The sequence below is a fragment of the Haemaphysalis longicornis genome, unplaced genomic scaffold (genome assembly GCF_048455015.1).
Source record: "Haemaphysalis longicornis isolate Haplotype H1 unplaced genomic scaffold, Haemaphysalis longicornis Haplotype H1 scaffold_1, whole genome shotgun sequence".
In the NCBI taxonomy this organism is placed as follows: domain Eukaryota; kingdom Metazoa; phylum Arthropoda; class Arachnida; order Ixodida; family Ixodidae; genus Haemaphysalis; species Haemaphysalis longicornis.
In genome coordinates, this window is record NW_027526203.1 from 287,017,317 (window position 1) to 287,032,989 (window position 15,673).

At 48.9% G+C, this 15,673-nt stretch overlaps 1 protein-coding gene across 1 annotated transcript in view; it reads left to right on the plus strand.

The window, feature by feature from the left end:
* The first annotated feature begins 2,381 nt into the window (after window positions 1-2,381).
* Window positions 2,382-15,673, plus strand: part of LOC144147359 (uncharacterized) — a 36,335-nt gene continuing 23,043 nt past the window's right edge. Inside the window, exons 1-2 of the mRNA XM_077679473.1 lie at window positions 2,382-2,963; window positions 9,425-9,673. Coding sequence (XP_077535599.1) covers window positions 2,900-2,963; window positions 9,425-9,673 — 313 coding nt within the window. The 5' untranslated portion in view covers window positions 2,382-2,899. The remainder of the gene's footprint in view (window positions 2,964-9,424; window positions 9,674-15,673) is intronic.

A 15,673-nucleotide genomic window follows, 5' to 3' on the forward strand; every position in this document is an offset into this window, starting at 1 on the left:
ACATTTCTCCTTCAGTGCTGAGTGCGTTTCTGTAACACGTTTCTACTTTGATTGCCGAAGGCCACACCCCATTCGATACGATCACCTTTAGTCAATTAGAAATATCATGCTGTGGTGGTCCAGAAGTTTCATGGCCTTTTCGCATTCCGGAGATCCCTGGCTCGTATCTTACACATGGAGGGCAAAACTTAACCAATTTAATTTTCAATGCGACAAACTGTTTTGTTTGTAGGACCATTCCTGAGAAACGTGGCGTCATTCCGAGAATTTATCGCGCCGTTTTTTTTATCCTTTGAGGAGACGGTCATTTTGTGTGACATGGACTCCGGATTTTCCGCTAGCGTAGTTAACCAGTGCGTTCGCTAAAACACACGCTCCCGTATTCCGTATGTATGGGTCCCGGGAGTTAGCAGGTGTCGGAACACGCGGGATATGCGACCGTTGAGTCCGTTGGCTTTACCGCGGAAAAGTAAACCACCCGAGGAATCACCGCGGTGAAGAAGTGTGTTGTAAATCTGGTGTGGAGGTATCACTTGCGCACTATGCGTTGAAGTAGAGGGGCGTGTCCTGGAGGGCCGAAAAGAGCTAAAGAGGGTGGGCGCGGACTGCACGTTTAGTTCTTCTGAGCACCGGGAGGGCATACCTTCGCGTTGGTAGGGGCGACACCCGACCGTCTGAGTAACGCAGCGTGGTTACTGTGCGTTGCAGCTCCTGCATATTACAAATAAACATCATTTGATGGGAGATCACGTAATATGTCGAGGGCAACAAAACGCTTTGCTGCAAAGCCAACTTTACAGCACGTTTTGGGGGTTTGGGAGAAAGTGATGGCACGCACCCTCGCAGACTGAAGAATTAGGTGTGCCGCCATAGCCGTGACGTCACCGCAGTCTTCGAAGACTCGGGATCTACCAAGAGGTTATACGTGCTCCTTTTTGGCGGACACTAGCCGATGGAAGAAACTATACTGCCTCCAACTTTTTGCGAAACCTTGCGTATTCTCTTCATCCTAAAAAAAATTTCTGAGGGTCTGCTCTGCTACAGTGTGCCTGTCGAGCCGAGGTATAGAAAAAAAGGGGGAATGGGGGGGGGGGGAGGTGCTTGAGTCGCAATTTCGGCGCACGCGAGTGCTTTTTCGCAGTAATTTACTCGACGGTTTGAAGAGCTGTCGCTGTTAGTGAAAATAGGCTCAACTTGTGAGTATTTTTATATAACTTTCCACCATATGCAGAAGGGTGACGTCCAGTTATTACCCTGCACCAGTACTTCGCAAAAGAAAGCTACACACTCCCATTTCCCGATAAAAAAAAAAAAAAAACGTCAATGGCCATTTAGCTTCCAAAGACACACAGCCAAAATTACGTACTTGTAATTATGTCTTAAGGTGGGATGGACAGATCTAATGCAACTAAAAGATTGCGTTCTAACGAAAGGTACACTACATAACAAAGTTAAAGAACATCCATCTTGAAAAGTGGTTATTGTCATACTCATCAATTCTGATGAGCAATGTATGCTGCTAAAATTTATATCATACTCTTCACTTATTTTTTTTACTATTGTATACATGTGTCTTTAGTAGAAAGTAAACCCGGCAATTTGTAACGCAGTGTCAACGAAGTTGTTGTCTCGAGATAGCACGTCGTGCACATCAAATTAGTTAGATGTATTGTATACAACGGCAGACGCTAGAGTACCAATACTGCCGCCGCATACAAGTACATAGCCGAGGTAGTGCACGTATTCCCGGAGCTAGGCTATTGCTTCACTTTGTGGTGATGCTGCTTATCCAAGGATTGTTCCGTTCCATTATAAATGAGAGGAAACATTTACCTCTAAAGCAAAATGCGAGCACGCGAGGTTCTCATGTTTGCTTCAGGTCGTTTCCATTCTCGCACGTATGCATAACGCCATTCCCAAAGCGATAAGGACGCACGTCCCGTTAAGGCGCGGAAGAAACGCGCAGTTCGACGGACGCTGCACTGTTTTGTAAACAACAGGACGACTGATCGATTCCAGCGATCAGCCGTCAAGCTTAGCGGGAGATGAAGCGGTCTCTTCGAAGGTACGCGGCCGTTGCACGTTATGGCTGTACAGCGCGCGTCCAAGCGGAACCGTTCCCGAGCGCGCGGCTGTTTACAGGTGGTCCCTGCGTAAGCACTTCTCTGGATGGCTCGAGGCGCATTCTTCGAAGGCCCGAAGAGCTCAGCGGCGAGCTGTTGGCGACGCGTTTCCACGTTGACGGCCGACGTCAACGCACCTTTCGGCATCCGACGCGAGCTCACCGCTCCCAGAGAAGGAGGCGGCTTCCTGGAGCGCCTTCTTCGGAGTCTCCGCGATCGGCACGAGGGCTCGAGGAACTCCTCGCGAGCCCCGCGCAACATCCGTGGGAACAGCGCCCGCCGCGGCCCATCTCGCGAGGGCCGCCCGATAAGCGCGCTTCCTCGCACGCGTTAGCGCCACGGCGTTCAGATGGGAAGAGCGGCGACAACGCAACAGACGACGTGGGGCGCGACGTCAGCCGCGTCACGCGCACCCGGAAGTGGTCGTCGCGGGAAAGTTTGAAAAAGACGCGGCCGATGATAAGGGCCGGCGAGAGCGCCTTTCGCCCAGCGCCAGTGTCAGAACAAGGTGCGTCGCGAGCGCACATCTGGTCGTCGGGCCGCTGCCAGTGTTTCCCCGACCCCGAGCCCTCCCCCGAGCAGAGAGAAGTGCGCCGAACTCGAGCGGCGCGGGTAATTTTCGACAGGAAGGGAGAGAGACCGGCCGAGAGGAGAAGCCACACGGCACCAGCGAGCGCCAGTCGGCCAGAGACAGCGGTCAGGGTTGCACCTCCTACACGCCCGGGGTCGCGCCAGCGAGTCGGCCTCTGCAGCATCGGGACGAACACGCGGTTGACATGTGCGGAGGCCCCGGAGCAACCCTCGTCGGTCTGCTGCTGCTGCTGCTCGACCTCGCTCAAGGTCAGTTCTAGCCTCCCCTTCCTTGGTGGTCGCGCGATTCCAGGGTTTTGTGGCACTTTGGGACCGGTGGTCATTCAGTCGCCCCGCACGCGCAGCTTTGACAGTCCGTCTTTCGACACCTCGTGACTACGCGCGTTTATGATCCGATTCCTGCGCAAAGATAATTCTCAACGGACTTTGGTTCTTTTTATTTCTTTATTCTTGTTTTTTTTTTCGCATGGGTCGTTTCACATGAGAAACACAAAAATAAGTTTTCAGCCGCAGCAAGACACCGAGACTGAGGCTTTAGCTCTGGATGGTATGAGGCTGGGCTGTAAATTTCATCATTCGTTTTATCATTGATTTTGAGCACTATGAATAGAGGTAAAGCTAGTGCACTAACGACTTCGCTAACATCGCCACCACAATTAAACGCATTCTCTCTCTCTGTCTGTCTCACTCTCTCTCGGTCAAGAAAGCCAAGGAAAGCAAAGGGGAAAATGTGTTAGGTCATTTTATTATTGTAACAGATAGTTTTTTTTTTAAGAAATAAAGAAAGTGGAGAAAAACATGCCCGCCTGGTGGGATGTTTTTCTCCACTTTCTTTCAAGAAACTGTATCTGTAACTGTAACAGCTCGATGTTCGATTGGATAGATTACGATACGGTGAGATACGAAGGCACATTTGCAATAAGGTAATGCCATCACCCGTGAGAATTCCCCCACGCAATTATTTTCTTAGCTATTTCCACTCACAGGGGATCACTGTTTACCTCTCGCATGCGACCTGCGTTGCTTGCAAGCTAGAGCTTTCATCTCGCAAAAACAACAGATTAAGCTATTAAATATCCATGACACTACTGGGGTGAACAATGCGCGCAAATATTGAGCTACCCTGGCTGCCCTTCTGTTGGGTTTTTCTTCTTTTTCTGACTTTGCCTGGCTGAACACACACACACACACACACACACACACACACACACACACACACACACACACACACACACACACACACACACACACACACACAAAAACGAACCTGGCTGTACCTAAAAAAAGAGCTTCAGAAACAGCTTAACGGCACGCGGTCTTCAATCGTAAAAGCTGTCATTTTTGTAACCATAACCAATGACCTATCAAAAGCAGTGAAAAAAGGAACATACACGCCCGCGCGCGCACACACACGCACAAAGGTTCTGCAGCTCCATATAGTTAGACTCCTTTTTTTGTTGTAGCACATTCGCTGGTAATACCGGAAAGGCCACGAGGAGTTGATGCGTTGCAGTTGCTACCTGCATAAGTTTGAATTAGGCATCAAAGCACAGAATTTCAACACGCCGCCGTATTTTACCCCTCCAGACGCCTTGTGTTCGCGCTCACTTTTTTTTTTAAATTTTGGTCAGAAGCAATGTTATGTTTCCGCAAAAGGCACTTCAGATCGATTAGTAGGCCGAGTGGAAGCGTGTATATATACAATTGAGGTGCTGTATCCATCTGTGCTCTCCACCACACGGCAGTCATGCCCATAGTTTTGTGACCTGAAACTAGGGGCGGAAATAAGGTGTGGTGGAGAGGCCGGAGGGATTCGCAGTGCAAGGTACACGTGGGATTCGAGAGAAATGCGGCTTCCAGGGCTGCAACGCGGATCCTCGACCTTGCACGCAGGAGCGGTACAATGAGTGTTCAATTCTGTCTGACTTTCGGCGGCCGTCAAAGCGGCGGCTAACAGGAGCTGTATTGAGACTTTGGGGGAGGAAGGACTGTGGGCTGTGTGAGGACTGCCACAAATGCCGCACGCAGAGCATATTTATGAGCCATATAAAAGGCTGAAAATTGTCTGGAATACTTTGCTCTGTTTGTGGCGAGGGTTGGCGTCATTGGAGGAGGGTGTGGCGACTCAGCGCGTGCCCACACGCACGCACGCACAAATGCTTGCGCGAGGATATATGTAATGAAGATAACATAATGGGTGGCTCAGCCATTCCTTTAGAGGGCATATGCCTTACACGGGTCGAAGTAAAGACGATTTCCATGCCAAGAACGCCTATTTGTTCCAAGTGGGTATATGCTCGAGAACATAGGATACGCAGTCATCCCAAACTGTCATTCCATAGGAAATGGTACGCGAGGGACAGACCCGGGGCCTCAGAGATCGCTTGGGCCACAGACAACAAGGCTTCGCCACCAACTTCTAGTCGCCCTACAAGTAAACCTCAATATAATATACTATATGCTAATCCTGGCGGTTCAATGAGCCTACCATCGGTGCAGATGATACCAGGGAACAAGGTAGGCTTTCCGCAAGAATCCCTTTCGGAAATACAGGCTTCTAGCGGCTTTCCCATGCCCATCGCGAGCCCACACTTGATCGCCTGCTCAACTGCAGCCGTAGGCGGCCGGATCCTCCTGCGTCGGGCCGCTGCTTCCGACGGGACCTGTTTGCGGCGCACAGCCGAAGAAGGCCCAGTACGGGCCCCAGTTCTTGCTGGGAACTGACCGGTCACATGTCAGGGCACTAAGAAAAAGAAGCCAGCGCTTGTTGTCTTCCGTCTGTGCACGTGCTTTCTTCTTACTTGACCGTGGTCGCGTGAAAAGCGGGGAAATATAGTGGGAAGAATCGAAGGGCCAAACCAGCGCTGAGAGAAGGAGCTCCCGCTTGCGGCCTGGAAATGGCCAGTCGCGGTTTACTGCCTCGTTGGCCCTCGCTTAGGCAGACTGTGCGAGCTATTCTGGTAAACATTCTTCCTCGTCCCGTAGCGCACGTGTAAAGGGAAAACCCGGGTCGTGCGTTTGAAAGGGCAGAACACCGGGTACATCGCCACGAATATTATACTCGACGGCATCTAAAGTAATGCCAATGGGAGAGATTCCGAACAAATGCCCCGTTAACTGTGATGGTATTCTCGGCAAAGAGCACGTGGGAGAGGGGGCAACACGAAACTCGCCCTTGTTCATCCCCCGTGGGGTTCCACCTTTCGCCAACTGCTGCTTGCACCTGCTGTGACTTCTCTTGAGAAGCACCCACTCTCAAATGGCAATGGTGAGTGAAACAAGTTATGCGTAACCTGAAATGTTGAGGGGCTTAGCTAACGAGCAGACAGAAAGGGCCATTGCGTGAACAATTTAAATTCAATGAGCTGTGAAATCCGGCGTTGTGTGGTTAGGTCCCACCAGGAAGCACGCGGCATTGTCTTCATTTTTAATCGGCAGATATTATCTATATTACCCAATTCACATAGAATTTATATCCTCTCGCCCCTGATTTTTTGTGGGTTCAAACACCGCTGGCTTGCTTGGTCTGCAAGATCCTCCAAGATCTTTCTGGGCATGTGCGCTACTCGCGAAATCAGAAAAGTCGCTCTTTGCCCCAACATTGTCGGTTAATTTAGGCATATCTTATCGCTCTTAATTTATAATGGGTGGTCTGTTCTTCTGTAACGTAATTTTCGTAAAGGAAAGTTGAAGGGGCCAGTAAAATTGCTCGCATTGTGCAGGGGTTTCGTTTTAACCACGTTCTGCTGACCCTCCAATCTTTCCGTTTTATTTTTTTGCTTCTGCTTCTGAGCATGACGCTAACTTATTACGAAAGGTAAAACAAATTAGACTTATTCATTTTAAAGCTCCGCGGCACCAGCCCTTGTGACTCGTTCTAGAAAACCCCCAGCACGTAAGCAAGCGAGCACGCTGCCCGTTCCGCCTTGACCTCTGGGCTGCCCGTCGGCCGCACGCGGAGCAGCTTTATCGGAGGGCTTTGCGCGCAGTTCCGCCCACGCGCCGTGTGTCCTTGCAGTCTACGGGCACTCGCTGGCTCGCAAGACCGTATCGCATGCTTGGCCCGCCATGAAATCAATAGTCCGCTTCGCAGGATAATGTACGGTTGGTTCACGAAACCGCGCTAGGCTTTCCGGGCATCCGGATGTCGGAGAAGAAAAATAAACGCTCTGCGGTGCACTCCCAAACTCCAGCGGGCTTACGCGAGCAAGACATGCAGGGATGAAAGTATCTGTTGTACGGAAATAATTGCACGTCAACATTTTGCCCTTCTCGTCGCTATTCCTGCCTTTCTTTAGTCGTGTATATCCTCTACGAAAGACTTGCGTTGCACCAATATTCTTGGTGCTCACGGGCAAAGCGAAACATATGAAGTTTATATTCAGAACTAATACTTACCTTGCAAGGAAAATAACAAACGAAAACTGTGTTATTTTTTACGAATACCGTTAGAAGAGTTACGACTGCATGAGAAGTTTTTTTTTGTAAATGTAGCTTGGCAGCGCAGAAGCATTTATCAGGAAAATTGAATAACTGTGGCTTTTTACGCTCTTAAAAATTTCCGTGGGCCTGCTTTGCCTCGATGTACCTGAAAGAACCATCATTGTGTCCAATGGGGCAAATAATAGACATAACTGCGTCATACGCATGACTTAGCGTCAAGTTCTGATCTACGTTGCGGAAATACGCAATGCGAAACTCACGGCTGTCATTGCGTAATGGCACAGCGCTTTTTTCCTACTGGCCATTCGACCTACTGCGATTCGGCTGCGCTGTGGCAAAGAAGAGCCATAATCATCTTTAAGACCGTAGACTGTGCACTATGATGGCACTAGAGCAGCATGGAGGCGCACCAAGCAACACTTTCAACATTATGGACCCATTCACTTATCCTCAGCGCTGTTCCTCTGCGAATATAATTGGTGCAATCGACAGCCTAGACTAACCGCACGTGTGTGGCCAAGTGCAGCGTGCACGCGCATCTTGACCACGATCTTGACAAGCAAGTGCGGTGCGAGTTGGATTCCCCGAAGTGCTCTCGCTGCAATCTGCGTATTGTGCAGTGCTGTGCCGAGTTAACAAGGGAGGGATCTGTTAAGCGGGCACTTTGAAGTCGCCAGGCGTTATCGATTGTTGTGCTCTTAAGAGGTCACGCTTTCGTGCTTTAAGAAACGATCTTCTCTACGACCATCTCCGCCCAAAATGGCGCTCCGCGTATTGCGGCAGTAACCAAAGGACTTCGTCGAAGACAGCGTGCGTTGCCCTCCCCGTGCAAAGGGCAGTTCTTCGAACCTGACCGCGGCGGTCGAGTCACCCAGGATGGCCTTGTCGGCGTTCAGCTGGAAGCCGCGGCCTTGAGACACCTCGCCGGGCTCAGGAAGCGACTCGGCCTAAAGAACGGGGAACGCCTACGCCCGCGGAGGTCGCCCTGGCAGCCGTGAACCACTTGGAAACAGCTTTGTGGTCGTGCGCTATTCTTGCTTTCGCGAAATTTCCGCCGCCGCGCACTGAACCCGAAGAGTTTAATGTGCCGATCCTAGCGCAGAAAGGAGTCCCGTCTTCGGGATGTCTTTCACGCCTAACCTTTAAGCCCACGCCACGTGGGCCCTCGCGCAAGTTCATTTGTGTCCGCGCCTCTGCCGTTCCTCGTATTGCACTCAGGTACAAACTCTGCGAACAGTACTACCGTTTTAGTTTCTAATACCTGTCTTTTTTCTGCTACTTTTATTTGTTTTTCCGACTCTAATAATGAGCGCGTATGATAAGCGATCTTTGCTTGACGGTAATGAAAATATTGTTCTGCATGGAAATTCGATGGGGTGAAGACATCTCTCTCGTCGGGTTAGTAATTCTGCGTTTAAATAAATATACGTGCCTTTTACAGTGAATAAATGTCATGTTTGAATATGACAAAAATCTGAGGTCGGGGCGTTAGCAACAACAGACGGCGCTTAAAACAGGTGGACAAATGAATGTTGAAAAGACACCAAATTTCCAAGGCCGGCAGCGCAAGCATTCTAGTAAACATAAAAAAAGAAATGGACGCCATTCCGCCCTGCGACAGTGGATGTCAATCGAAGCTGTTGTAAACCACTACACATGCTGATGGGGGAGGGTATGAAATGTTCCTCGTTGTATCGGCGGGCTTGTCGCTTGCACTCGGCTTCTCTTGCGGCAAATGCTGGGTCCTGAAGCGTGCGCTCGGCGTCTTGGGCGAGAACTGCTGGGTCCTGCCTAGTCTGAAGCATGCGCTAGCCCTCGAATGACGTCAACCCCGCTCCCCTTTCGAGAGCAGCTGCATACCTAATCTTTACCAGAACCCGGGGGGGGGGGGGGGGGTGCGTTCCCACTGTTCACCGGTGCCTTATCATCCACCATGCGGTTTCAATGCTTGTTTTGTGGTTTTTCTTTACACGAATACTGAGCTCTATGCTGCATGCCCGATTAGCCTGACGCATGCGCCCGGCGTCTTGGGCGAGAACTGCTGGGTCCTGCCTGGGTTTTTTGTTTACGACACGAAATTTTCCGACCAATGAGAGGCTAACAGCTTCGCTGTAAAAGGCAGTTCTAGTCGGCTAAGAGAGTTTATTAGGCCATGGCTTACCGTTCTCGACAAGTCTGCGACGCTCCTCTTCCCTCGTGAATTGGCCCCAGCGGCAGGAAGGGTTGGAGGGTGTCGGGACATCCACTGATGGCGGGCCCGCTTGCAGGATCTACCACCGAGCGCAGCAAGTACCTGCCAATCGTATTCCCCGAGGACAAGCCACCGTGCAGCCCGGGCCTGGTGTGCCGAGACATTACGCTCTGCTCGCCGGCCATCAACCAGGTGCGCAGTGGCGGCAGACCAACCATCTGCGGCTGGAACCGGCACGTGGCCAAGGTCTGCTGCCCGCAGGACTCTCGGGCAGGCACGGGCCGCCCGTACACGCCCGAGTTCATCGCCTTCCGCAGGCCTTCGGGTGAGTCGCTGTTTCTTGTGGGGAGAACGTGCATACCAAGGGTACCTTCTTCGTTGGTGGGATGCATAATGTGCTCTCCATGACCTCATGAAAGAGGCATGCACTGTGGCCAATAGTGGTCGTGGCAGAGCACGAGTGGGGAAGAAATTGCCAACTTACCTAACGCGTTAAGGAGCCAATGAAGTGCCAAGTTCTGTCACCAGGCTAAACGTACAAACGAAGAAGAAAAATAGCAGTATTTGTAGCAACGTGAAAGTACTTTGGCAGCATTCGCAGTCATGGTACGGTGCTGTAATGAGGAGCTGGATCGCTTGATCCGGCTCCTCATTAACGACTCGATCAGGAGGCGGGTGGGCGTATAACGTGGCTCGAATATTACCCTGAAATTTCTGGCTTCATACATAAGAACAACTGGGAGTCGGGGAGAAGGGGACGCTGTAACGTAGTAAATGCTGTCGCATAAAAACAGTCTCGGCACTATATTTTTCAGTAATGGTGTATCATCAGTGACGTGGTGACTGTATATATGTAACTTTTCGATTAATTGATTAAAGACTTAATCGTGATTAATGTTTTTATCGGTTGAAATCACGTGAGCGAAATGAAGCAAGGCTGTCATGGTTAAATTGTGCACAAGCATATTGAGGATCATATTCGTGTTCAAATAACGCGGTGCACTTCACAACAAAAAAAATGCAAGTATGCTCGGGGATAGTGTACTGATTAAAACCGCAAGCTGATATCCAATACAGACGGGAAAATGGGTGCTCTAAATACAAATAAACATAATACAAAAAGCGGCTACCGGGCACACCCCACCACTTTACCGTTATTTAAACCAACTATGGCGTAAATAAACCACAGTTAATCGACGCCTCCTGCATTTACGGCGCGTGCCAATATTCCTGATTCTAGAAACAGTGCGAATAACGAACGCGGTGATAAGCGTCTCACCCGCATCAGCGCCATGATGATGATCTGATCTGCTCAGTGCCTCTAGGATGTGTATGATGTGCTAGCCTGATTTAGTCCTTTTTTATTCTTCTTTCTTTGTGCTCTATCCTTTCACTCCCCCTCTACTCCCCTTCCGCTGCACTGGGTTGTATGCAGGTGACCTCCCTGCCGAGCTCAATATTCCCAGTGCGCTTCCGTTCCTTTTCTCTTCCCTTAAACCACTACAAGAAGCTGTGAACAGGCCTGAGAGAATGTTGATAATAATTGTTATTATATTTTTATAGTTATTATAAAATAATTCATCATTGTTTTTAAACCAATGCAACCGATTAATCGGATTAAAAATTTTAACCGAAGCCAATCCCTAATTATATATATATATATATATATATATATATATATATATATATATATATATATATATATATATATATATATATATATATATATATTTAAGGATTTAAGGTAAGTAGCGACAGAGACACACGAGAAAAACATTCAAAAATAAAAATAAAAGTTTACTGACGTTCAAGGAAGAGGACTTCCTTTCTTCAGAAGTCCTCTTCCTGAAACATCAGTAAACTTATATTTTTATTTTTGAATGTTTTTCTCGTGTGTCTCTATCGCGTCTTACCTTATTTTTTCGCGCTCTGTGCGAGTTTTTGTTTCCAAACTATATATATATATATATATATATATATATATATATATATATATATATATATATATATATATATATATATATATAGCTCCGGGAATACATACATATATTGTGAGCAGTTAGTCGTGCGCCAGCCCTTTGGGACATTGACCGCTACCACAGTTACCTAGGGGCCACTATCCCATACCTCATCTTCCTCTGATAGTCATCCTCATCATCATCTTCCACCTCGGGGCTCGTGTCCGCCTCTTCGCCGCCAGCTGAGTGTGTGTTCCACGAGAGCTACTACGCCTAATAAACGTCCTGTACCGGCTGTCCTTCAAGGCCCTTACAATATACATACATACATATGTAAAACCCCTATACCTTAAGACAATTTCGTCGCCGCAGCTTGACCAGTATACTCAGTGTCCAATCGACCATTCCGCACAGCCAACCAACGAAATTCAGAGAATGACAGATCTGTGTAATCTTGCTCAAAAATGTGATCTGTGCCACAGCACAGAATATATTTTTGAGCAAACCGGACATTTGAACATTTCGAGCAACGCCGAACGTCGTTCTTGCATTACGTAATGCCACATCGCAGACCGAGTGGTTTAGTGAAATCTTGTGCTGGGTATCGTCATTCGGCGAATTCGCCTTGTTCGCGCATGAATACGTCACTCCAGCACACCGTGGTGAAGCTGAAACACAGGATTGTCTCACAGCGTAGTCGCCCACGGCGCAAACGTTACAGTGATATGAGTGACAAGAATGTCAGCGAGACAAGAAGAAGGAGTGCGACAAAGTTGCAGGTTTCTACAGCTAGAGGAAACGTCTTTGTTTTTGTTTAACCGTTGTGATACATCCGGCTGCTGCTAGACAAGTGGGAACGTTGGCACACGAAGGTGCAATGCTTGACCCCTGAACTACATGTGAATGCGCAGGTAACATGTGTTGTAATGCACAATGCATGTTGTCGGCACCGTTGCGGGCCGCCTGGTCGTAGCTCCTGGAATTTTTATTCGCCGCCTGTTATCGCTACTCTTCGAACTACCCGGGTTTGGGAATCATCCAGAAACCGGTCGAGCGGTCCGTGTAGCCTCATCATTTCCCCATATGAAGTTCTCCACGGGGCACTCGTGTGCGGTCTTTGTTAGGTTGGGAAGTATGGCTCCATGGAGCCAGAGAAGAAGTTTTTTTTTTTCAAACACTCGCTTTTTTTTACTGCGTGTTTTCGCTGATCTTGCGCGTACTCGGTGCTGTAGGCGTGCAGTTTTGTTATTTTTCCCTCGGACGTTCATGCCCGGTTGATGGTCTCGTTCTTAGTGACCCAGGGTGTCATTGTGACCCTGACAGTGATTTACTGCGAGTTCGCTCGTTTGCCTCCAACGACGACACTCACGCGGAGTTTCGTGACACGTGCGTTATTGCTGAGTAAAAGCCATTCTTCAAGGTCATGCTTATTTCCCCCCAATCTACCCTTTCTCTAGAGAGCTTCTATTTCCTTGGCACGAGAAACCTGTTTCCCGACATATAGTCAGTGTCCTTTAGAGCATATTGAGAAGCGCGTGATTACGAAACCTGCGCGCCGTCGGTGAATTCCTTGGTGTCACACATCCTGTGCCGGAAAGACTCTGGTTTCCGATACATTAAGCTGCTCAGGGGAATGGGCCGGTTATTTCCCTGGAACGCTCACCAGGACGGTCGGCGAGAGGCGCAGTGGCCACCGGAAGGGCCTGCAATAGAGGGCCGTTCGTCTGTCGCTAGAAAAGGATTCAACAAACGCCCCCTGGTTTAGGAAACCCTCGTGAATCATCCAGGTATAAACTAAATGGGTCCTCGCAATATTTGATACAAGCGTAACAGCGACAGCATAGAACAAATATTCATACACCCATTCAGGATGAATTAAGCTGGTGGTGAGCCCGCACGTGTAGCTTACGAGAGAAGCAACGTGATAGTATTGCGCAAAACGTGTTCCACCGATTGCTTGTGAAGCAGTTGACCTTACCAGGCAGCTGATGCGCATCAAAATTTCAGTGGCAACACGCAGCCTGTTTCCTACACAAAACAACGTAAGCACGGTGGATGCGTATGCAAATGTGACGGCGTTTACTTTTTTTTGGCAAGCAGAAGATACGCGCTTTTACTCCGAATAGACAAAGTCACCGGCCCGTCGCAAAACAATAAAATAGAGAAAGCGGAAGGGGAGGTTAATGCCAATTCTGCAGTCCTAATTGTATTCTCGAGAAGTTCGTTCCCTGATACATAAAATGAGGTGCTCCCACCAAAGGCGTACACAAAGGGAGCGAGTAATTGAGAAGTAAACAGGACTCGATGCGAATTACCATCTACAGAAGTATGGGCGATTGCGAGCAGCCTTTTACGGCAGGTGATGTACTTCGCTGAAAGTAAGGTTCGGATTCTGAGAGGTGAAACAAGTATAGGTTGCAAAAGTTCTGCAGTCTCAAATGGGCAATATTCTGTTCCCTTCACTGCGGTGCAAGGGTTGGATTCTGTAGCAGTGAGCTAGCTGCCTGATTTCCCTTCTCCAATCGTCAAGTAGCAGCGACACGAAGCCTGCATCCTCCCTGCAGCCGGCTGTTCGCGCGCATGGCCTCTGTGTGGACAAGCCTTTCCGGAAGCGTGTTCGTATGCCGAACGCGTTCTCGCCGGTTTCGTCATCGGAGGGGAATCGGCCGAGCAGCGCTGTATTTCTTTTCTAGTTCAAGGGCGCCCTCAAAGGCCGCGAGTGTTATTAGGCCGACGGCGGACGAGCTGTATTCTGTTGCCACGAAGGAGCGAAGAGTTGAATCAGCTGGCCCGACCTTGCCTCTTCTGTGCAAGCAGTCGGTGTGCCGGAGGGGACTGACATGCGGACATTGTCGCTGTCAAACCGCCTCTAAGCATCCCGCTGCTGAGCGAGATAAGCTTTTGAAATTCAAATTAGAGGCAGATCCGTTATCATGTACATTTGCCTTTTGATTGCCTACATGTGTACAGACGCGGCCGTCTGTACACACTGCTTAGTGCGTGCAGGGAACGCACCAATCAATAAATGAACTAATAAATAATTTACTTACAACGGAAGCACTAAAAGAAGGATTTACAAGAAATCTGTGCCCGTACTCTGAATCATGGGCACAAGCCTACCGAAGCGTTGCATACCTGCCAGGAAACACACAACCGCACTGTGGTATCGGGAAACGCTTTATAAACAGAAATGTATGCTGCTTTCGCGCGATTTTCTGTGCTTGTCGCAGCCGAACCGTCTGTCATTTGTTTTACAGCGACGGTTGTATGTTGCGGTTTCGCGTTCGCCGCCATCAAGTACAAAAGCTCCCTTGCTTCACTGCAAGCAGAGTCACAATGAGGGAAAGCCAACGTAATGCATGAAAAGAAGAAGCACGGTTGACTTGGCTGTTGAACGAAAGGTTTATCATTCAACGTAAATACAATTCCAGGATATTGTGAACCGCAATATAGTGCCATAGGAGCATTTAAGCCCCGATAACACGTCTCTGTGGCGAATTATTTACGCCTAGCCATGATCATCCGTGGTTTCTGGCTTTAGAGTGCGTCGGATGCGACCTACATTTTGCGTTTTCCAGGGACTAGTTTGCCGTTTTTATTGGTAGAAAGTATAAATATACACAGCTTTAATAAAGAGGGATTCGTAGGGAAAACGTTGTAATGATTTTTATTAAGGCCCTGCAACACTTTTGAACTTTAAAAAAATCCTAAATACTCTCATAGCGTAGGTAACAAACACATCCAGTACTTAAAATAGCAGGTGATAAAGTACCTCAGGCAAAAAGTACTGCTCTATGACTATCAGATAACTTTGAAACTTGCATAAGAATATTTTTGGAGCGCTTGAATTACGTCATTACAGCGGTGTAGCGGTTATTGGCCAGCTTTCTTTCAGTTGCAGCATTAAACGCATTCGATAGACACATTAAAAAAAATCGCCACAAAAGCGAAGCAGAAACGGAAGGCGGATCTGCTGCGACCAGCAAAACACGCAGTGCCGCTCCGTGCTAGCGATAACTATAGCTGCCAAATGCTTCCGGACGCGAAGGGAAGAGTGAAAGCGTTTATCGGAAGTGTTGCAGGGTCCCTTTAACGCGTAGCGTTAAGGGACCCGTGTCTCAGAAAAGCCGGCGTCGTCGCCGGCATTGACCGTGAGTGGAAAATGAGCGCGAGTGAAAAATCCCGTAGCGCCACCTTGCGGCGGCCACTGAAACGCCCGAGATCGTAAGCCTTAACAGATGGCGTGGAAAGAGGAGCGGAAAGTTCTCACCGCTCGGAAAGTTTTCATGCGATGCGAATGGCGATGCGATGCGATGCGTTCCACTCGAAGCCTAAGCGTCCTCCATTTTTTTTATACATATATATGA